General features: G+C 35.4%; 1 protein-coding gene across 1 annotated transcript in view; it reads right to left on the reverse strand.

Moving 5' to 3' along the window:
- CDH17 (cadherin 17) overlaps positions 1–21,901 on the reverse strand; it is a 36,256-nt gene extending 14,355 nt beyond the window's left edge. Inside the window, exons 1-10 of the mRNA XM_012541719.2 lie at positions 21,800–21,901; positions 18,870–19,004; positions 17,003–17,141; positions 16,183–16,341; positions 15,824–16,023; positions 12,449–12,580; positions 11,618–11,768; positions 7,443–7,658; positions 6,629–6,705; positions 929–1,120 (exon numbers count right to left, since the gene is read on the reverse strand). Coding sequence (XP_012397173.1) covers positions 929–1,120; positions 6,629–6,705; positions 7,443–7,658; positions 11,618–11,768; positions 12,449–12,580; positions 15,824–16,023; positions 16,183–16,341; positions 17,003–17,141; positions 18,870–19,004; positions 21,800–21,901 — 1,503 coding nt within the window. The remainder of the gene's footprint in view (positions 1–928; positions 1,121–6,628; positions 6,706–7,442; positions 7,659–11,617; positions 11,769–12,448; positions 12,581–15,823; positions 16,024–16,182; positions 16,342–17,002; positions 17,142–18,869; positions 19,005–21,799) is intronic.
- Between the last annotated feature and the right edge of the window lie 2,349 nt (positions 21,902–24,250).

The raw sequence follows: 24,250 nt of genomic DNA on the forward strand, positions 1-24,250 counted from the left end.
CACCAATGAGTAGTTATTGCTTTGGGAATTAGCAGCGCATTCCTGGCGGGCATTGCAGGTTTGTGCCAGTTGATTAAAAATAATTATTTTTAGGATTTAGGTCACTGATTCTTATCCTCTTAGTCCCTAGCCCCTAATTTCTGGTTTTCTGAAATATATATCTCATTTTGGATAGTTGTCACTGGTCCAATATAGTTATGCTATGTCTTCAGTGTGCCTTGAAAAATAAAGTTGCCATGTGGGGTTCTCCCATCTTATAGGTACTTTGTGGGTGGGGAACAAAGGCAATCAGAACTTGGTCCTTGACTATCTAATCCACTGGAAGGTCTGTGACTTACAATGAGAGTTGATCATCAGAGTGGTAGATTCTATCCAGGAAAAAATGCGAGATTTACCCTTAACTATCAGTAGAATAAATAGACAAAAGGGGAAACATCAGGCAATATAGTGAAACCATGCCTAGAACTAATGTTAAGGTCTATCCTTTTTCATGTATACTACTGTAGACATCATCCAATTTAGCACTCTGTGAATAGTAGTACTATGTACACACTTAAAATTATTTATATCTATCTACATTCAGATTTTGTGATACTATTTTGCAATGAAAACATTACTATAATGCAGATTTTCTGCTCTAGTGGATCACAGTTCTTCACAATAATAGATCACAAAATCTAGTGCTTTAAGGTTTGTAACATATTTTGTAATAAAAGTGGATTGTACAAGTATTAGTATCCAGAGATGATAAATAATATGGACATGGTCATATGAAGTAACATATTAAGTATCAGGCTGTGAATTCAGGTTTATTGAAATCAAATTTTCCTTTTTTTCCCATGACACAATATTTCCTCTTACTATAATAAAAAAGATAGACCTATTCAACCATGAAAACAATTGGATCCAGTTAAAGTAGATCATTCACCTTATTTATCTTGACATATCCTGCATTGGTAATGGGATCAGTGTCAATCACAAGTTTTCCATCAAAGTCTTCATTAGTAAAGGTATATAAGATTTTGGAACTCCCAGTAAATGGTTCATCTGCATCTGTGGCCTGGATGGTGAGAATTGTTGTTCCAACAGCAATGTTTTCATCAATAGTAAGATTGCCATACTAGGGGGGAGAGAAAGATAAACATATGAGAATGCTCACAGAAAGCATGACAGAAGATACTATATTTGTGCACTAATTCACACATTCAACAATCATTTTATTATGCACCAACTTTTACATAGCAGTGTCCTAGAACACTGCTAAAATAGGATCTAAAAAAGAAATAAAAATATGACTCATTTGATCCCAATGTATATAGAGCTTACACTCTGCCAGGGGAAATATAATACATAAATGAATATGTAACAACAGTACAATAACTATAAAGTAAACAATACCATAGGTTCAAAGAGAAAAACAAGGTGTTAGCTATGATATAATGAAAGGAAATATTTCTTTTTTTTTTATTCTAGTTCCTGTGCGTTCTTTTTTTTTTCATAATTATAACTTTTTATTGACAGAACCCATGCCTGGGTAATTTTTTACAACATTATCCTTTGCACTTACTTCTGTTCCGACTTTTTCCCTCCCCTCTCCACCCCCTCCCCCAGATGACAAGCAATCCTATACATGTCAAATATGTCACAGTATATCCTAGATACAATATATGTGTGCAGAACCAAACAGTTCTCTTGTTGCACAGGAATAATTGGATTCAGAAGGTAAAAATAACCTGGGAAGAAAAACAGAAATGCAAACAATTTACATTCATTTCCCAATGTTCTTTCTTTGGGTGTAGCTGCTTCCCTCTGTCCATCATTGATCAATTGAAACCGAGTTAGATTTCACCATTTCCCTTCTAATCTTGTCTGCATTAATTTTGTTTGTACAAAAACTTTTCAATTTGATATAATCAAAATTTTCTATTTTGTAATCAATAATGATCTCTAGTTCTTCTTTGGTCATAAATTCCTTCCTCTTCCACAGGTCTGAGAGGTAAACTATCTGAACCCATTTTGACTTTATCTTGGTGTACAGTGTTAAGTGTGGGCCAATGCCTAGTTTCTGCCATACTAATTTCCAATTTTCCCAGCAATTTTTGTCAAATAGTGAGTTCTTATCCCAGAAACTGGGGTCTTTGGGTTTGTCAAACACTAGATTATTAAATTTATTAACTGTTTTGTCCTTTGAACCTAACCTATTCCATTGATCAACTAGTCTATTTCTTAGCCAAGACCAAATGGTTTTGGTAACTGCTGCTTTATATTATAATTTTAGATCTGGTACCGCTAGGCCACCTTCATTTGATTTTTTTTCATTAATTCCCTTGAAATTCTTGACCTTTGGTTTTTCCATATGAACTTTGTTGTTATTTTTTCTAGGTCATTAAAATAGTTTTTTGGTAGTCTCATTGGTATAGCACTAAATAAAAAGATAAATAGTAGTATTGTCATCTTTATTATATTTGCTCACCCTATCCAAGAGCATTTAATATTTTTCCAATTGGTTAGATCAGACTTAATTTGTGTGGAAAGTGTTTTGTAGTTTTGCTCATAACGTTTCTGATTTTCCCTTGGCAGATAGATTCCTAAGTATTTTATACTATCAGTAGTTACTTTAAATGGAATTTCTCTTTGTAACTCTAACTGTTGGACTTTGTTAGTGATATAGAGGAATGCTGATGACTTATGTGGGTTTATTTTGTATCCTGCAACTTTGCTAAAGGTATGGATTATTCTAATAACTTTTTAATAGAATCTCTGGAGTTCTCTAAGTATACCATCATATCATCAGCAAAGAGTGATAATTTGGTTTCCTCATTGCCTACTCTAATTCCTTTAATCTCTTTCTCAACTCTTATTGCCAAAGCTAGCATTTCTAATACAATATTGAATAGTAATGGTGATAGTGTGCAACCTTGTTTCACTCTTGATCTTATTGGGAATAGTTGCAGTTTGTCCCCATTACATATGATGCTTACTGATGGTTTTTAATAGATGCTACTGATAATTTTAAGGAAAAGTCCATGTATTCCTCTACTCTCAAGTGTTTCTAATAGGAATGGATTTCAACGCCTATTTTACCTTCCGGTTCTATTGCTTCTGAGCAGTTCTCTTTGATGATTTCCTGTAAAATAGTATCTAGGCTCTTTTTTTCATCATAATTTTCGGGTAGTCCAATGATCCTCAGGTTATCTCTCCTAGATCTGTTTTCCAGGTCTGTTGTTTTTCCAAGTAAATATTTGGCATTTTTTCCCAATCTTTTTTTTTTTCCTTTTTTTGGTTTTGCTGGACTGATTCTTGATGTCTCAGTGAATCAGTCATTTCTCTTTGTTCAGTTCTGATTTTTAGTGAGTTATTTTCTTCATTTACTTTTTTTACTTCATTAGGTTTTTTTACTTTACAATTGGATATATGTCCAATTGAGTTTTTAAATGAATTGTTTTGCTCTATGGAATTTTTTTCCATTTCATTAACTTTTTTTTTTAGTGAGTTATTTTCTTTTTCCAGTTCACAAATTCTGTTTCCCTGCACTTCTTGTGAGTTTTTTACCTTTTCCAATTCATATTTCAGGAAGTTGTTTCTCTTTCCTTTCTCCATTTTTCTTCTAGTTGTCTTTTAAGGTTTTTAATAGTCTCTTCTAGGAGAGCCTTTTGTGTTGGGGATCACCAATTGTCTGGAGACTGTCTGCTATTAGTCTCCTTGGGGTTGAAAAGCTGCTCTCTTTCTGTATAGAAGCTATTGATGGTCATTTTTTAAAGCTTGTAGAGTCTGCCTTCAGGGCCAGGAAGTTACCAGCTTCCTCTGCAGAACAGTGATAGGTGTATGGACGGGTAGCTGTCCTACCAACCAGCTACAAAGAGTAGAGAGGTACTGGAGTGCTCTGGGAAAGAGTTCCCCACTGGGAAGTAACTCAGGCCTGCAGGGCTGAGCGGGGAAAGTGCCCTGCAAAGAACCCTGCTGTGCGGGTTAGACTACCCTGGGGCTACCAGGGGTCTTCAAACTAGGGTCTGCGGGCCAGATGAAGCAGCTGAGGTTTTATCCCCCTCATCCAGGGCTATGAAGTTTCTTTATTTAAAGGCCCACAAAACAAAGTTTTTGTTTTTACTATGGTCTGGCCCTCCAACAGTCTGAGGGACAGTGAACTGGCCTCCTATTTTAAAAGTTTGAGGATGCCTAGGACACTCAGCAATGAAAGTTTCACTACCCCAAGCCAAAACTCGCCCTGGGGCTGTGGGTATTAGCGACTGAGCAGTGAATAAGTCCTATAGGGACCGTAAGTGTCTCTGCCCTGGGGAGCACAGTCATGCTGGGGAAGTTCTATTGTCCCAGGCTGAGCCCCTCACTGTGCAGATTAGAGGCTGCCCCAGGGTGTGCCCCCCTGCTGTGCAGATTTGTAACTGCCCCTGTAAAAGCCCCAAACTATAGAATGTGGCTACAGGGCTGTATTATGGGTCTGCCTGAGTCACTTCCGGTTTTGGGTGGTTAGAGCCAGATCTTGTTAGGTTCTGGCATTTTTTAAAGTACCCTCTATTTTAGGCTTTAATTTCTCTGCCAGTTTACTGCTTTGTAATCAAGGCAGAGCAGTTAGTCTATAGCAGAGTTGTCTCATAACTTCTCTAGCCACAGAGATCACCCCCGCCCCTGGTCTGTTCAGGACGCTAGTCTCTCCCTGCCTGTGCTGGTCTGTTCCTGGCCCCTCAGGATAAACCTTTCCTGGTGATCTTCCAGATTATCTTCAGCTGGTAAATTGTGTGCTTCTATCTTCATGAATTTTAACAGTCAAGTGCTATTTTTTGGGCTGAATTTAAGAGTTGGTTGTGAGGGGAATGAGAGGAGCTTAGAAAGTCGAGTGTGCCTTCTCTACCATCTTGGCTCCGCCTCCGGAATATCATTTCTAACAGGGAGGATCAGGAATGAGATATTATTTGAGCTCATCCTTGAGAGTTGGGTAAAATTTCAATAGGGAGAAATGGGGATGGAGAATTCCTGAAAGAGCAAAGTCCTGAAAAGCCTGAAAATGTCAGGTGATTAGTTCAGTTTAGCTGTGGTTCAGATTATAATAAGTCTACTAATTCCCAAGTGAAAAACTTGCCTCACTAGTTTCAGAAGACAAGAGACATAACTAATGATTCAGTAAAAATAAATAAATAATGAAAAAGCTAAATGATCCAGGCTAAGGATCTCAATCCAAATCCTAGGACTGTCATTTGCAAAAAAAAAAAACAAAAAAAAAAACCCTCAAATGATTGGATATTCATTGAGACAGAAAGTTTTATTTATTTTTTATTGGGGTATCCTTTGTGTCTAGTCTATAATCAATTCTGTTGCATTTCTAACTACTACAAAACTTCTCAAAATTAAAATCTCCTTTTAATTTTAAGTTGAGTTGTTAAATTTGTCAGCTGTGATCTTCCTGTCACTTATTAAAGAATTATGTTCAACTATGACCCCAAAATATAACAAATGAGCCCCTAAATAGCTTTTTAAAATGATGTGTCAACAGATCATTTAAATGAAATATTGAATAAAATCAAGTTTCAAATCTACTAAGAATAAAAATGATCATCTATATTTTTCAAGAAGTATTAAATTTTTTTCTTTTTTCTCTCACCTCACCCATTTCTACAAAAATTTGCAAATGACTTAGTTTTTCTTTATATTTTTTTCTCTTACACAACAGTTATCAAATGGGCTTAAACTGCCAATGTTCTATAGGAAGAATTATTTCTTACTACAATTTACAGTAATTTTGCAAAGCAAAGTAAAATTATTTTACCATGGTATAGATGATATTCTTTTAAAGTCTACCAAAGATGATACTTTCTGAATAAAGACTATTTTATTCATTTTAATTTGCACTATATATGCTTATTTAAAACATGTTGACAATATAGATATTTCAATATAGCTCAAAAACCTCTAACATGCTGTAAGGGATTGTTCTAGTCTTCTCTATGGTGGAATTTTGTATTATCAGCTAGTCTGTGAAATAAATGGATTCAAATTCCAGTAGAGTGACTAGAATCCTTCTTTGTGTAATATAATAGTGTTTAGCACAATGGGTTTGGACTTGATTGTGTATTAGTTTAGTTTAGTTTAGATTTCTTAAGACTACGTTTCCCCATCTCCCCTAGAATGGAATTAGAAGAGTTACCACAGGTCCAACTGTTATTGGATTTCGATCTGCTATATTTCTAATTGGGTTGGTTTACCTCTCTTTAAGTGACCTAAATTTAGTGATACACTATCATCATATTGATGCTGAACTTTGTGCAGATGCCTAATAGTCATTGCTCACTGCGGGTTACAACTTTTGAACTTGAGATTCTCTCACCTCAGCTTCCCTAATAGCTGGAATAAAAAGTATATGTCACCATGTCCAGTTTGAATTTATATTTGTACTTTTTATCAAAAAAGAATGATCACCAAATTTTCCACTGAAAAGAATTTGTGTGTTCCTGGTGTGTTTGCTAGAGTTAACTGCTATATCTGGGTTTTCTCTTATGTGTGTGTATACGTGTGTGGGGGGGGGGATGGGGCTTCAGGATGTTTTTTTATCCCACATTTTGTTCCAAAAATCATTGTCAAGCAGTAAATAAAAAGATAGGGTCCAGCAAATACTCACATCATTTTTTTCAAAAATGGGGATCTGGTCATTGATATCAATAACGTTTATTGTCACATCACAGATTGTTGTGAAAGCTGAAAATCAAACAAAGCAATGTCACCTAAAATTTCTGTTGAAAATCCTTTTGCCCTAACCATTAAGGAACAACCAGACTGCAAGAGTATAGAAACCAACAGAACTTCCTTACCAACAGGCAACACTAATTTTGTGTTCCTTTGGCACAGTGTAAACTTTCTATAAGCCCTTTTTAAGTACAAAAGTGTTTGGGGCAATTCACAAATTAACTCAGAATTTCTTGATGTTGGACATAGTCAGAATAGTTCCACCCAATATCTGGGTGAGGCAAGAGGACTATAATAAAATAAATTCACATTTCCCATTTATACAATTTGATGTTAATGACATGAGGAGGAGAATTGAACCCAGGAAATGGAGTGATAGCATTAGTAAATCTAAAGAGGTAACCTTGTCTTTGTTTATAGTGAGGAGAGAGTACTTCTGCTGCTATATGCAAGTTAGGGAATTCTTCCTGATGGTCTGCAAAAGGAGAATAGGGAAGCAAGGAGAGATATCTCTTTCTTCATAGAGGATATTCCTCCTAGACCAGAAGGGGAAAAACTAGACAAAATGACTGACTTTTTGTTTGTTCTCCCCTGGGCTCTGACAATAGCATTTATGTTGTGAGCCATCATTCTCTTCAATGATTAAAAAAATCACAGAGCAAATGTGAATACAAACCATTCACAACCAGGTCAATGCAGGAAACTGCCTCTGAATTCTCTTCTAGATTTATGGGTCAGAAAGTACTAACCTCGATCTGACACTTGCACTTTCAAATGATACTGAGGTGTGTCTTGCTTTCTTAAAGATGTTTTGGCTAGCTGGATAATTCCATCAACCGGTTGTATAAGAAAGAGATCATTACTTGGAAACAAAGGACTCTGATCCACAATTTTGTACTGTAAAAAACTATTTAAAGTGCCATTTTGATCCATGTCATAGGCATAGAAAACTCCAATGTTGCTACCTATAGAAAAGAAAAGACAGAATGAGTCAGTTGGAGTGCCTCTCAGACAGAAAACCAATCTATTTTACCTATAAATATAATGGATATTCTCAAAGTCAAAACTAAAATATATTTAATCAAAATTAAAAATTAGGGAGACTATACTATATGTGAGTGATATTAATTGATATTGCTTTAGATTATTTAAAATAATTAGACAGTGTAAGATTGAAATATTGCTGTAGAATAGGAAAGATGACTTGTGAAGGAAAATATATATCTTCAGAGAAAGAGAAGACAAGCATAGTATGGTCATACACATATATAAATATATATGTACACACATAATGTATGTATATTATGATTATAAATATCTGTGTATATATATGTATATATGTTATATATATATATATATATGAATGTGTACATACACACATATATAATTTGCACATTAATTGTAATTTTGTTGGGAGGGAGAGGAAGGGGGGAAAGAATCAAGTAAAAATTACACAGAAGACAAAAGAAAACCTATAAGGAAGCAAAGGTAGACAGCTCTGAACAGAATGTATAATATTTATTGTGATGACTATGCTAGCACCCAAGACACCCCAGAATCAGCCAGAGTCAGTATAAACAAAAGTCCTTAGTCTTTATTCTTGGTCCTTAGACACAGGATTGAACAGGATGGAAGCAGAATCTCTGCAACCGCCTTCTCCCTCATCTACCACCAAGAGAGATTCTGGCCAGTCTTACTTCACCCCTTAGTCCCTACAATCCTCTATACACCAATCATTGAGCCAGCACAGGATAGTGGGAAGGACCATTTTCCAAGCATATGCCTAGAGTATTGTCCAACTGGTAGTTAGCCTCAAGTGCTCAGCAGTCCTGACCTCAGTACATTGACTCAATAGTTTCAGCCCTCTACAATTTACTATATAAGCTTTCTTGAAATGGATACCTATTGCCTTATATTTTGAATCTTCTTTTATATTCTGCTATGCACATGGCATTTTTTTCTATTTTGCATTTAAGTTTTAAATAAATGAAATTTTAAAAAAATGTAATAGTGTATACCAAGCAAACTGTGGAACTAAATTGAAGCAATAAATATTTGGAAAATATTAGGAATTAGCTTGGGATTTCTAGTTCAATTGACCAACAAAATAGAAGATTAGATGTTTTCTCTAATTTTCTCAAATCTCTCCAAAATGGGAATTTGCAACAGAGATATATTAATTTCAACAGTCTACATTGTCTAGGATACTAAGAAATAAAAAGGTAAAAATTCAATGGATTAACAGCAGAGAAGGCATTAGACATTAGGGATTATTCCCTAATCCTTAATGAGCATTTACTCAGCACTTTTCCCCTTACTACCCACCATAATCCCAGCAGCAAGGCTGCACAAACTGATCAGCAACAGGACTCAACTCTGAATTTTTCCCTGATCCTTCCCCTGATGCAGATTTCCTATGCCTCAGAAAACCAAACTTTAAGTAGCATAAATTTTCTCAAGCCATTATAGCTCCAGTGGCAACATTTTGTGCCACTGGATGGAAGAAGAACGGGAATAAGGCAGGATTTGCATTTTATATTAAAGCAAAATTCTATGTGCTGACTCCTACCCCCAGTGCCATGGAGATTCAAATTTCAAATGGTAGACATTTTGCTCAGGCTATGATAGTGGCATGAAAGTAATAAGTGCCACTGGATCAAAGAATAAAAAGAATAGGGGCAGAACATATGGTGGGGTGAGAATAGTGAGGTGGCACTCCACTAAGCCTTAGGGAAAGAGTCCAACAGTCAGCTGAAGCCACTTGGGTCACTCCAGAAGTCATTTGGAGCACAATTCTAGGATACTGACCTAGTATGGAAGGAAATTTGAGATGCTTTGAGAACTAGCCCCCAGGGAAACTTCCATGAGAGAAGACTGGATCATAAGGTGAGCAAAAGAGAAAAATAAGGGGAAAGGCTGAAAAACAAAAGCAGTTATAAACCAGTAGGGGAGACATTAATAGCAGAAGGAAATGTGTCCTCCAGAGCTAATAAAGGTTTTCAGGCATCTCTGAATATATCTTTCAAGATAAAGAAAATCATTCAATGTTGAGGCAAAAGACTGTAGATTCTGAAAAGAGCATAAAACCACAGTATAATATTCCTGGTTTAAAAGATAAATAATTATAAGAATAGAATGTATATATACTTTAACATATTTAACATGTATGGTACTACCTGCCATCTAGGGGAGGGAGTGGAGGGAAAAAGGGAAAGAACTTTTTGCAAGGGTCAATGTTGGAAAACTACCCATGCATATATTTTGTATATAAAAAGCTATAATAAAAAAATAGTAGAATGTATAGCCTGCATAGGAAAAAAGTAATTGGTAGAATAGAAAATTTTGAATCTGTGATGGAAAGTCTCACCAAAGACACAGAAGAGAATAATAAGTAATAAATTTAAGTAAAAAGTAATAAAATTAAAAGTAACACATTCTCCATAAATGTAAAACACATTGATCTCAAAGACAGAATGCTTAGAAACAACTTAAGGATTATAGAAGAATAGGACAAATAAAAAAATTAATCTGAACACCATAATGCTAAAGATAATACAAGAAAATTATCCATAACTTTCAAACACAAAAATCAAAGTGCAAATCAAAAGAATCCATAGATCACTTCCAAGGATAAAAAAATCCAAGGCTGGATTGGATTTGCAAGGCTGCAAACTACAAAACACATAGTGATTAAACAAAACAATTCCATTGAGAAACAACAAATTCTGTTAGTCATCAAGAGAAAGACCTTAAAATATAAAGGAAAGGAAATTGAAATAACACAAGACTATTCTGTATTAGCCAAAAAAACCCTTTCTTTTAAAGAAAAAGAGCACATAATAAAAATGTTCATTTGAAAGTTTTGATATTCCATAACAATTGATCACAAAATCAAATTGATGTGGTGCCTGTATAGTCCAACAACTCACTAAAATCCCAGGTCTACAAGCAATTTATCACAAGTTTTTGTTTTTGATTGCTCTTTACTACAAAAATAATGCTTTTGCTGGGATTGTAATATGGGAAGCAAAAAGTAAATCACTCCTTTGTTAATTGATGAGAAAATATTTCTTATACAGATCTACAGCAACTTCAGAATCCAACATCATATCAGAACTTGAACATAAACCTACTGCCTAATTTCCTCTAGAGAATGGAACTGTTCTGCTTTTTTTCAGAGGAGTTGATAAAACCAAAACCGAATGCTATGAAATTACAATGATCAAGCTTGGCCACAAAGAAGAGATATGCAATGATACTTCACTGCCTTCTTTGCACAAGTAACTGTGGATATAGGACATGACATACAACATTGGGTTTTTTTTTAATGTTTTGATTTGTTTTACTCAACTATATTTCTCATAGAATTCTTTGTAACAAGGAATAATTCTCTGGGAGAAGGAGAAAAGGAGAGATATGTAGGGAAATATAGCTGATGCAAAGCAAAAAGATATCATAAAAAACATTTTAAAATATTTAAAGAAAACTATTTTAGAGTTACCAAAGGATGGATCATATTTAAAAGGACCAAAATCTTACTCCATTTTCTACTACAAGTACATTTCTATCACACCATTTTCCCCATGAATTTGAAACTCTAAGTGAAAATAGCAAATAATTTAGCAGGGACCAAGAAATTAAATGTGATTTTCCTTCTTAAAATAACGGTCATTCCTTTTATTTATTTGTTTGTTTATTTGTTTATTTATTTATTTTAATTTAATAGCCTTTTATTTACAGGTTATATGTATGGGTAACTTTACAGCATTAACAATTGCCAAACCTCTTGTTCCAGTTTTTCACCTCTTACCACCCACCCCCTCCCCCAGATGGCAGGATGACCAATAGATGTTAAATATATTAAAATATAAATTAGATACACAATAAGTATACATGACCAAAACGAATAACGGTCATTCCTTACCTATTTTCTCATTCTCCTGGACTTCAAATATTGTCTCTGAAGCAGGGCAAATAGGGGGATTGTCATTAATGTCTTCAACTTCAACATGAATTTCCAGTGGTTTTGCTAGTAACTGTCCATTATCTTCCTTTGCAGCTGCATAGAAGACATACTAAAACAGGAAAGTAAAAGTCAGGGAAAAAATATCCAAAATTCATTCTTGTAACTCATTCTGAATAGCAAAGTATATGCCTATTTCCTTTTATCCATTTGGATGCTGTTTTCTTAGTCATGGACAATAGGAAGGGCAAATGGAAAGGTTTGATTTTGAAGAAAAGAAATAGCTTATTGAAAGTTACTATCATACTATGAAGAAGAGGAGAAAGAAGAATGGAATTGAAAGGAGGAAGAAAGAAGGAGGAGAGTGGAAGAGAATGAAGAAGGAAAAGAAGGAAAAAAGGAGGCAGAAGAAAAGGAGGAAGAAGAAAGGAAAAAGAGGAAGAGGAGGACTTTGGTTTATATAGTACTTAAAGGTTTACAAAGCACTTTCTTTACCTGTGTTTTCCTCAATGAGCCTTACAACAATGGTGCTATCTTCATTTGACAGAGAATGATGAGGAAAAGAAAAGTTAAAATGACTTTCTGAAAGTCAACTAGGTGATAAGTTGTCTAAGGTAGTTGAAGTCAGACAATTGAAATTAGATCTTCCTGATTCCAAGTCCCAAACTCTATCCTATGATTGTTTATTGAATATAGAATGCTTTGTTTGTTTGTTGAATAAAATCACTGTTGCTATCATCTGTGCATCTCTTTAAAACTGGGTCTTGTCATGGACAACCATTTCACACTTACCGATTCCTTTTCTTCTCTATCCAAGGGTTGAGTCACATAAATAGTTCCATTATCATCAATGGAAAATGGGAATCGAAGTAGTTTCTCCTTTTCAACTAAGGAATAGTGAGCCCCGGGTTCATTCCATTGCACCTAGAGCCCCCCAAACAATAAAAGACAGTTTGTGAAATGTAAGCAAAGGCTCATAGTCTTCAATTTAGAGATGTTTGAGGTCTTAGAGATCATCTAGCCTTGAGTTCTTACTCTAGAGATGAGAAAGCCAAGGCTCAGGGAGGTCTTGTGAGTTGTTTAAGATAGCATGGGTACCAAGCAGCAGTGGCAGGACTTGATGCCAAGCTCTCTAATTCCATCCAAATAAAACACTGTTTCCATCACACTAGGTCACCTTTTAAATCTGAAAAGCTGCAACTTTATTTTGGCAAGTAATTTTCTACATAAAGGTTTTCCTATCTCTTCAACTACCAATGCCCTTCCTCTCAAACTATCTTGTATTTACTCTGTATTTTATTTTGCACTTACTTTGTTTACATGAATATTTTAATGTGATATTCCTTCAGATGGAATATAAGCTTCCTGAGGGCAGAAACTGCTTTGATTTTTATTTTTGTGTCCCCAGAATATAGTAACTTAGAATACAGGAGGAATAAGTAGTAAATACTTCTTTATTGCCTAATCATTTTGCTTTTTCAAAAATTGAACAGCTATAGTATTGTTATGGTTTTATGTTTAATAACTTATATATTTGTGTCTACATGTGTATACAACTGTAGTGGCAATTGAACATTTAACTTCTAACCACAGGTGTTCCAGCACTGAGTTCAGTGCCTGGTATATAGTAGTTAATAAGCATTAGTTGAATGACTTAGAAAAGTTTTCACCTTTCAAGTTTAAATTGTTAGAATGGCAGGAATGGATATGTTTTCAAAATTATTTTTTTCTCACAAAATAATATTATCGGACTCACCTAAAACAACTAGTATTTGCCCTGCCTCCCATCCACCCCATTCTTCTATGTTGGAACTTTTAACTGATGTTCAAGGATTTATATCCATCTTATATCAATATAAAAGACAAAATGTTCTTTGTGACAGACAGAATTTAAGGATTGGAGCACTGGCTTACTACAAGCTTCCAAAATTCACCACAGAAGATAAATTTTAAAAAAACAACAACAGAGGACATTTTGAAATGTTCTTCTGGGAGATATTTAAGGAACCTAGTGGCTCTGTAAATAATACAAATCTGTCCCCAAAATGTTTAGTCTTGAAAATGTTAGGGATAAGGTGCATGTCAAATTTTGGAGAAGGTTTCTTGAAATGGATAAGAAAATTCAATAGCAAAGTTGTTCTGTTAGTCATGGGCCTTGAAATATTCTATATATTCAAAAGACTTGCTGGACTAATAATTGTCCTTTCTGTCATTATATTACCAACCTATTCTTTCTAATTACCTGGAAAATTCTACTGCAATAAATAACACTTTTAAAAATATTAACAATGAAATTGTTGGTGATTCATTTGGCTTATCCCAATCCCTCCTTTTGAGTTCATTGACTGAAACTTTAATAGAGGGAAGATTATGAATCCTTGCCAAAGAGTGGCAAATAGGAGTGTGTTATTATGTGGTGGGATCATGGTAGCTGCAGTGGGAACATGAAGACACTAGAATAGATGTTGGTCCTAGAACAAAAAACCAAGTGAAAGAATTTTGAAAAAAAAAACAATTTACAATTGGGTTCTCAGTCTTATTTACAGACCTTATCCCTTGACAAGATCAGAAACATGTCTAAGGTGCAATGTCCAAAACAAAGACAATGGATATTGTAGAAGAAACATAACTCTAAACTAAAATTGTTGTCAAAAAGCAAAACATCATCATCAGGTATGCACTGTGTGGAATGGACATGCTCTTATGAAAATAATGGCACCATATTAGAACATAAAGCTGAGTAATGTGCTATTTACTCAATCAAGTTATATCTTATCTGAATTAAGTGATCAGCCCATCTCAATCATAAGCCTTTACACCAAGTATGAAAGTCTTTGAAAGACTTCTTGAGAAAGTTAAATGATATCAAACAGGAAGTCTGACTTTGGGGTTTCATTACCCCCTATAGCATGAAATCCCAAGAATTAGAGAAATTGGAGCAAGTATGGCTTTCTAGTATACCATTAAGAGGCATCACAAAAGGAAAGGGAGGGGGGAAGAAAAAAAAGTAGGAAAGGAAAGGTCTAAATAGTCTCATTATCTATTACTCTATGGTAAGAGGAGGACCTTTTGAGCTTCAAAAAAGGAAGAGGATGTAAGATTTTCTATCCTCCTGTTGATATTTTAACAAAACCACTAGATCAGATCATGAAGGCAGCTGGATTGGAAGACAAACTCAATATAGATTCATCATGCTTACAGGGAACTTATTGAACACTACATAAATGGGAGAAAAGGACTTCCATTCATCAAAGACTTATAAATATAAATCATCCATGTTGCCATATGTGTTCTCCAAGCTTGAGTTTACTTTTTCTTAGTCTCTGTATATTGAGAAAGTGTAGCTCAGGCATCGGGATGGTGGAAAAAAATGTTTTGTTCCAGCCTTTATCACTACACCATATTAGCCATTCCTCCTCCCTTTTTTTGGTTGAGGCAATTGGGGTTAAGTGACTTGCCCAGGGTCACACAGCTAGGAAGTGTTAAGTGTTTGAGGCCAAATTTGAACTCAGGTCCTCCTGACTTCAGGGCTGGTGCTTTACCCACTGCACCACCTAGCTGCTCCATAATTACCTCTTTTTAAAAGCTATTTGACTTTTTAAAACTCCAAAGTCTAGCTGACTCAATTGATTCTCAACTAATAATCTTGGGGGAAAGCATACCAGTCAGGCCTTGAGTCAGTGGCATTAGAGATTTATTCTCTCCTCTCAACTCTTTAGGGATATTCCCTAGAACTCAGAAGTCCTGTGAACCTGATTCATCAATGGGAGTAAGTATTGGGATGAGAATCTTCCCACCTTACCTCTGCTATACTATGTAAATGTCCAAAGGGCAGAGACAGCATGTGGTTCACTTATTTTGATGCTTTGACCTCTGTATATGGAGATGAGGGAGGTAATGAGACATTTTTTACTCTTGGGTAAGATAGTAGATAAGAGTGCTGGACCTGGAATCAGGAAGGCCTGAATTTAAATCTATCCTCAGACACTTACCAATTGTATGACCCTAGGCAAGTCACAACCTTTCATTCTTCTTCTATAAAATAGAGGTCATGAAAGCACCAACCTTCCAGGATTGGATCAAATGTGATAAAGTTTGTAAAACACTTGGCATGGTATCTGGCACATATTAAAAAGCTATGTATGTGTTAGCTGCTATTACTATTACCTGAGTAATTGGGAGAGGATGAGGCTCAGTAGAATTTTCCTTAATGGTGACAAGGCCTGGTGCTTTCCAAATGTTTTCTTCCACAACAATATTCACAGATCCGGTATCACTGAAAGAATTTTCTGACTGACCTCCCATATCCATCACAGAAACTACCAGGTCATAATGTGCATTCTTAAATGGATCTAATTCCTTTGATCCTGGAAAGGGGAGAAAGGGAGAAACAACAGAAAAGTGTCACTGTGTCCACTTTGCTGATTTCATGTGAGCTGGGTAGGTGGAAGGAGGGAAAATTATATAGTATTCATGTCTCAATTTTTTTAGGCATAGGAAAAAGACAACTTGCATTCTTTTCATACCTTCTAGGGTAAGGGAGATTCCACCTGTTTGGTTATTTATCTGAAAATACATCACATTGTTTATCTTGGGAAGCTGGACAGCAATTCGATAAAAAAGTTTGGCATGGGGAGTGGCAGGATCATCCTGGTCTGTAGCGTTGACATACATGAAAGGTTTTCCTATTTAGCAAAAACATAAAAAAAAATGTAAAGTCATCAGCCTCAGTTTGAGGAACCGGTTCATTCATTAATTTGACAAGCATTTCCTAAATGACTGCAATGAAGAAGGCAGAAAGCTAGTACAAGATTTTATAAAAATACAACATTGCTAGTGTTTTGTTTTGTTCTTTAATACTATCCAAAAGAAGCGGGGTGGGGGGGAACCAGTGAATTAGAAGAGTGCTGTTTTCTTGAGCAATTCATAATGCTAGGACTAAGGATCCTCTCTGGTCCAAGCCTACTTGTCTCTACTGCTTAAAATCCTCAGATCCTTTAAAATTCAGCTCCAGGACCTCATTCTATAGGAGACCAACCATGATTCTTCCAGTTTTGAGGTACCCACCATCTCTGAAATTATTTTGCATTTACCTTGTATATATTTTGCCTTTACTTATTAATGAACACATTGCTCCTTACTCAATTCCTTATCATCTAAGAAAAGGTAAGTTTTTTGAGCTTTTGAGGGACTTATGCTTTTTTTTCTTTTTGTCTCCTAGTTCCAGTTGCTGGATCTGAACTGGATTGAAATAAGTTTTTTTCCTCCCCCTCTTCTCCATCTTTGTGGTTTCTCAGGTCTCCAATCTTCCCACCCATTTTGTCTCACATTGTCCCTATCTGTTACCTGGACGTGAACCCTGCCTTACACTTCCATTGTAATTTTTTTGGAGAAAGATGGGACGGTTGTCATTAATATCCTTAATTTCAATCGTGATAGGAACTGGGCCTTCTATTCGTCTCCCTCCAGCATCCAAGACTTCTACCTGATATAGAAAGTAAATGTTTAAAATAGCATTAACAATAATGATAATGAAAGCATTTGTTTAGCACTTTAAGGCTTGCAGAGAGTTTTACATGTCTCATTTGAACTTCTCAATGACTATGGAAGGTAGACAAGAGAGATCTTTAAGTTGGGATAATTTGCCTAGCGAGCAAGGGAAAGAAATTAGTCAAATCTGTGGATTCTACAAAAATAACTACAACTTCTATGGCAATAGAGATCTTATTATTCAATATGGAATTGATTACTACTGCCATAGGCTGACTGTGACAGAATATGCACAATAAAAATAAATAATTATTGGCCTGGATCATTGCAACAGTAGTACTTGGAATATGGCATTATGGGAGCAGTCTCTAAAAGCAGAGAGAGGAATTAGGAGTAACCACAGGAATAATGGACGTGGGAGTAGTCCCAGAAGCAGCAGAAGCAGCAATAGTAGCAGTAGTAACAGTAGCAGCAACAAAAGTTAACATTGTTAATAGTAATAGCAATGATAGTAACAATATTAGTAGCAACAGAAACATGGACTTTGAACCATAAGAACAATTTAAATCATAGGTAGACAATTTGAACACTGCACTATTCTCTATGGAAGATCTCCAACATCTCCTCATTAAAAGTTACATAGAAGGAAATAAACAAGAAATATCCAGAATAAGAAGACATGAATAGGTAGTGATCTGTTTTACTGGAAGGACTATACCTAATGATGAGATCACAGATACACAGAATCATCAAACAATAGGGTGCTTGATATGGATGGTTTCATTTGAGATTCACAGCAACTCTAAGAAGCAGGTCACATCTGGATTGTCATTCTCTATTTTGTACCTGAAGGCATTAAGATGTAGGGAAAGCCTGATATAAATTCAGTGTAAGAAATGAGATTGATATACAGAGTTTCTCTTTCTCATGTTCTTTACAATATACCAACAATAAGTTGTTAGGCAAGCCCATAGAAGAAAATGGGGGAGAGGGATAGAAGGAGGGAAGGAGGGAGAAAAAGGGAGGGAAGAAGGAAGGAAAGAAGGAAGGAAGGAAGGAAGGAAGGAAGGAAGGAAGAAAGGAAGGAAGGAAGGAAGGAAGGAAGGAAGGAAGGAAGGAAGGAAGGAAGGAAGGAAGGGAGGAAGGAAGGAAGGAAGAAAGGGAGGGAAAGAGGAAGGAAGGAAGGGAGGAAGGGAGGGAGGGAGAAAAGAAGGAGGGAAGGAGGGAAGGAGGGAAGAAGTGAAGAAGGAAAGAAAGGAAGGAAGGAAGGAAGAACTCTTCTTATTCCAATATTGGCTCTCCTTGCGCATATTCAAGAGCTGCATCCAAACAGGTATTGTATTATATCAAGGTGGGTATGAGAAATGATTGGTTTATGAGAAGAGTAGATTGATTTTGTCTCTGGATAAGAGATGATTTTTCAGAATAATTAAAATGACTGCACTTGGATAAGCATTCCTGAGTAAAGAACTTTATCATAAGATTAGGAGTCCCTCAAGGAGAAAGTCTGAGAGAGAGGTTACTTCTATTTTTCCACAGTAGGGCACACGCAAAATAGATAAGTTTAAAATGAAAACAGCCTTAACAAACTACTTGACCAGGGAAAGAAGAGCTGGTGTTCAGCAGGAAAGAAGTCTTTATCAATGATTGAATTGCTATGATGCTTCCAGTGGTAAGGAATAGTAGAGTATGATGTGGACGTCAAGACATAGTTTCTACTCACCTGGAGTTTATGGACAGCTTTCTTTTCTCTATCCAGGATTCCAGAATAATATAATATTCCATCTGGATGGATATAAAAAGTATCATCTGTCTCACCACTTAATTGAAATTTCACATTGGGAGCATCAGACTTAAACTGTGAAGGAAAGAAAAACAAAATTAGTAGATAAAGCAGAATAATTTGTTGGTTTTGTGGGAAGTTCAAAGAATTCCACAGGCTGCACATAAACACACATAAAATGTAAAAGAATATAAGCTGTTTGAAGCTAAACACTCCATTGTTTTTGTCTTTCTATCCCCAATATGTAGCACCACACAAATTCTTTAGACTAGATAGAAGAATGACCAAAGACACAAAGATGGGGATCAATCACTCAATTAAAAAGGATTTATTAGATTATCTTATATGTACCAAATAAAAAAAGGATGGAATAACTCCTGATTTTTTGATAAAATGAAAATAGAAAGACTAATAATGATCTTGGAGTCATAGATATCGAGCTGAAAGTTGACCCCTGAGGTCTCATTCAGTTTATAGACACTGAGGACACTGAGGCTCATAGAGGCCAATCAGTCAACACTGAATCAATAAGCATTTATTAAGTGGTTACGATATACCAGGCACTCTACTGGAAATGAAACAAAGACAGAAAAGTGGTCTCTGTTCTCAAGGAGCTCTCATCCTAATGGGGGAAGATTCCAAATTTGGAACCAGGAGGTTTACTATTTATAATATTCTCTAACAAAAGACAATAAGAAAGATCTATAACGATAATTTTTAAGAATTTGGAGATATCTACTCTAGAAAAAAAGAACACTTAAGTGGGGGCATCATTATTGCATTCAAATATTTCATAGAATGTTAGAATTAAAAGAAAGATTAGAAGTTATCCAGACCAAACCTTCACTTCAGATATGAGGAAATTGAGGTCCAAAGAAATTGTGTGATTTATGAAGTTTCTGCACATAAGTTAGTGGGAGAGGCAGGGCTCAAACTTAAGAATTCTAAGCCCTGTATTCTTTTCATTACACTACATTGCAGGACTTTGCTGGGGAGAGGTCTTAGGAAAGTGGTCCATATCTGTGATTTTATTGACTTAGAGAACCCAGGTGAGGAAACTCCTTTTACTGCTACAAACTGGCAATTCTTATTCCTATATTTCTAGACTAATCACACATTACTCCTCCTCATGAACTCTACAGTGAACTCTACCCCCATATATATTAATTTGGATTTTCATGTATGTATCTATATGTATGTATGTAGCTATAGTTATAGTTTAATCCAACTAGCCAACTTCCTATTTTCCATGTACAAAATTCCATCTTCCATCTCCTGTCTCCATACCTGTGTATATACTGTGTCACTGGCTAGCATCCTACCCCCACTTCCCATCCCTTTCCAATGGAATGTAATTTCCTTCCAAGCAAGCACTATGTCATTGTTGTCTATATATCGCTGATGCCTAAAACAGTACCTACCATTTATCAGGTACTTACATAATTGTTCAATTAAATTTATTTGAGAACTAGAGCAGATGAAGAGATTGACCTCTGAGAAAATTAAATGTCTTATCCAAGTTCATACTCATACTCATTGTTAGAGCTCTCCTGACTCTTAGCTTAGGACTCTTTTTTAATACCCTACGCAGATTCTAGTCACAATGTTTTCCCCTTTCCTTTTCATCCCAAGTCAAATAACATTAAATCTATATGCTAAAGCAGAAGTTCTTGATTTGGGTTCAGAGATATCCCAAGCATTAAAGCAGTTAGGTGACATAATGGATAGAGCACTAGATTTGGCGTCGGTGACACTTAAATTCAAATCTGTTCTCAGATACTATTTAGTTGAGTTACCTTGGACAAGTCACTTAATGTCTGCCTCAGTTTACTCACCTGTAAAATGGGCATAATGGCAGCACCTATTTCCCAGGATTGTTATGAGATTAAAATGAAATAATATTTATAAAGAATTTTACGAGTCTTAATGTGCTACATAAATGCTAGCTATTTTTATTCAGAAAGACCACAAACTTGAATGGGAAACAAATTACTTCTTTATTCACTAATCTCTAACCAATATTTAGAATTTTTTAAATTATGCACATGAGCAAGAAGCATTATTTTGAAAAGGAGTTCATGGGTATCACCATACTGCCAAAAAGATCTACAACACAAAAGATATCAAAAGCTTCATAACCTATGGATATCATTTTGAATTTTGTTCACCAGTTTACTGAAATTCAGACATTACTAAGACAAAGATTCCCAGTGGTTCTATCCAAAATTGAAGTCATACAAGTACATTCACACACATGTACACACACACACACACACACACACACACATACACTCATCTACTTATGTACAAGCTTACCCACTACTGTCCCTCTGGCCACACACACTAATTTCTCTATTTCCTATATGTCTTCCAGTGTCATTGTTTCTATTGATGTCTTAAGAAAATCATAGGAAAGAATTTGGAGCTAAGCTTTCAGGTAGAAATGAGTTAAAGAATTGCCTCTGGTGCAAAAAAAAAAAAACAAAAACAAAAAAACCTGACTGACTTTCAGGGAATTTGAATTTTAATCTACCACATTGCCTCCTCTCGGGAACACATAACAAACTTGAGCACTAAATTATCTAGATACACCAAAATGTCTTCTTTTCCAAAAAGAATCCAAGTTTCATTCTGAGTAGTAGGGGTTCTGTTCCCCACTCTGAGGAATATTTAAACCATAGAAATTTTATTTCAATGATAGTTTCGCTCTATTGAATTTGTTCTCTAAAAATTTTTTTTTGTAAGGATTTCTCAGTCTACCATTTTAATTCAGGTATGGCTGTTCTCTTAGTTAGATAAAGGAAATCAAGATCCACTGTGTAACAGGACTCACTAAAATAGACAGTATAGTACTCAAAGAAAGTCATTACCTGAAATATAATTTGGTTGCTTTTTTCTTCTCCTTCAAATATAGAAAATGTCATGGGTTTCAAAGGTCCACTGAATCCCCCATCTTGACCATATCCAGACATCTGTGAAGAAAGAAAAGGAACAGAAATTATGCTGGCTATCTTTCCTAAAAATTTACCCTTTTTTCCCACCTGGCTTTTGAAATGATGCTCAGGAATAAAACTCTAAACAGAGTTCATCTGCCAGACTAAAATCATGTATTGATTATCAATACAAAGTTCATCTCTGTCACAAATTTTTCCATGTTACTATGCCCCAAAAGCTATAAAACTGTTCATATCCTTTGATCCAGCAGTGTTCCTACTGGGTTTGTATCCCAAAGAAATCATAAAAAAGGGAAAAGGACCCACATGTGCATAAATGTTTAAATCAGCTCTTTTTTTTTATTATAGCTTTTTATTTAGAAGTTATATGCATGGGTAATTTTATAGCATTGACAGTTTTCAAACCTTATGTTCCAATTTTTCCCCTCTTTCCCCCCACCCCCTCCCCCAAATAGCAGGTTGACCAATACATGTTAAATATGTTAAAGTATAAATTAAATACAAAGTAAGTATACATGTCCGAACAGTTATTTTGCTGTACAAATAGAATTGGACTATGAAAGAGTGTACAATTAGCCTGTGAAGGAAATAAAAATGCAGGTGGACAAAAATAGAGGGACTGGGAATTCTATGGAATGGTTCATAGTCATCTCCCAGAGTTCTTTCACTGAGTGTAGCTGGTTCAATTCATTCCTGCTCCATTGGAACTGATTTAGTTCATTTCATTGCTGAAGATGGCCAGGTCCATCAGAATTGATCATCATATAGTATTGTTGTTGAAGTATATAATGATCTCCTGGTCCTGCTCATTTCACTCAGCATCAGTTCATGTAAGTCTTTCCAGGCCTTTCTGAAATCATCCTGTTGGTCATTTCTTACCGAATAATAGTATTCCATAGCTTTCATATACCACAATTTATTCAGCCATTCTCCAATTGATGGGTATCCACTCAGTTTCCAGTTTCTGGCCACTACAAAAAGGGCTACCACAAACATTCTTGCACATATAGGACTCTTTCCCTTCTTTAAAATCTCTTTGGGATATAAGCCCAGTAGTAACACTGCTGGATCAAAGGGTATGCACAATTTGATAACTTTTTGAGCATAGTTTCAAATTGCTCTCCAGAATGGCTGGATGTATTCACAATTCCACCAACAATGTATCAGTGTCCCTGTTTTCCCATATCCCTTCCAACATTCCGCATTATCTTTCCCTGTCATTCTAGCCAATCTGACAGGTGTGTAGTGGTATCTCAGAGTTGTCTTAATTTTCATTTCTCTGATTAATAATAACTTGCAGCATCTTTTCATATGGCTAGAAATAGTTTCAATTTCTTTGTCTGAGAATTGTCTGTTCATATCTTTTGACCATTTATCAATTGGAGAATGGCTTGATTTCTTATAAATTAGAGTCACTTCTCTATATATTTTGGAAATGAGGCCTTTATCAGAACTTTGACTGCAAAAATGTTTCCCAATTTATTGCTTCCCTTCTAATAGTCTGCATTAGTTTTGTTTGTACAAAAACTTTTCAATTTGGTATAATCAAAATTTTCTATTTTGTCATCAGTAATGATCTCTAGATCTTCTTTGGTCATAAATTCCTTCCTCTTCCACAGGTCTGAGAGGTAAACTAGCCTATCTTCCTCTAATTTATTTATAATCTCATTCTTTATGCCTAGGTCATGAACCCATTTTGACCTTATCTTGGTGTACAGTGTTAAGTGTGAGTCAATGCCTAGTTTCTGCCGTACTAATTTCCAATTTTCCCAGCAATTTTTGTCAAACAGTGAGTTCTTATCCCAAAACCTGGGGTCTTTGGGTTTGTCAAACACTAGAGTATTAAAGTTATTGACTGTTTTGTCCTTTGAACCTAATCTATTCCACTGATCAACTAGTCTATTTCTTAGCCAATAGCAAATGGTTTTGGTAACTGCTGCTTTATATTATAATTTTAGATCTGGTACAGCTAGGCCACCTTCATTTGAATTTTTTTTTTCATTAATTCCCTTGAAATTCTTGACCTTTTGTTTTTCCATATGAACTTTGTTGTTATTTTTTCTAGGTCATTAAAATAGTTTTGGGGGAGTCTGATTGGTATAGCGCTAAATAAACAGATAAATAGTTTAGGTAGTATTGTCATCTTTATTATATTTGCTCACCCTATCCAAGAGCATTTAATATTTTTCCAATTGATTAGCTCAATCTTAATTTGTGTGGAAAGTGTTTTGTAGTTTGCTCATAAAGTTTCTGATTTTCCCTTGGCAGATAGATTCCTAAGTATTTTATACTATCAGTAGTTACTTTAAATGGAATTTCTCTTTGTAACTCTAACTGTTGGACTTTGTTAGTGATATATAGGAATGC

This window comes from Sarcophilus harrisii, chromosome 1 (assembly GCF_902635505.1).
Source record: "Sarcophilus harrisii chromosome 1, mSarHar1.11, whole genome shotgun sequence".
NCBI lineage: Eukaryota > Metazoa > Chordata > Mammalia > Dasyuromorphia > Dasyuridae > Sarcophilus > Sarcophilus harrisii.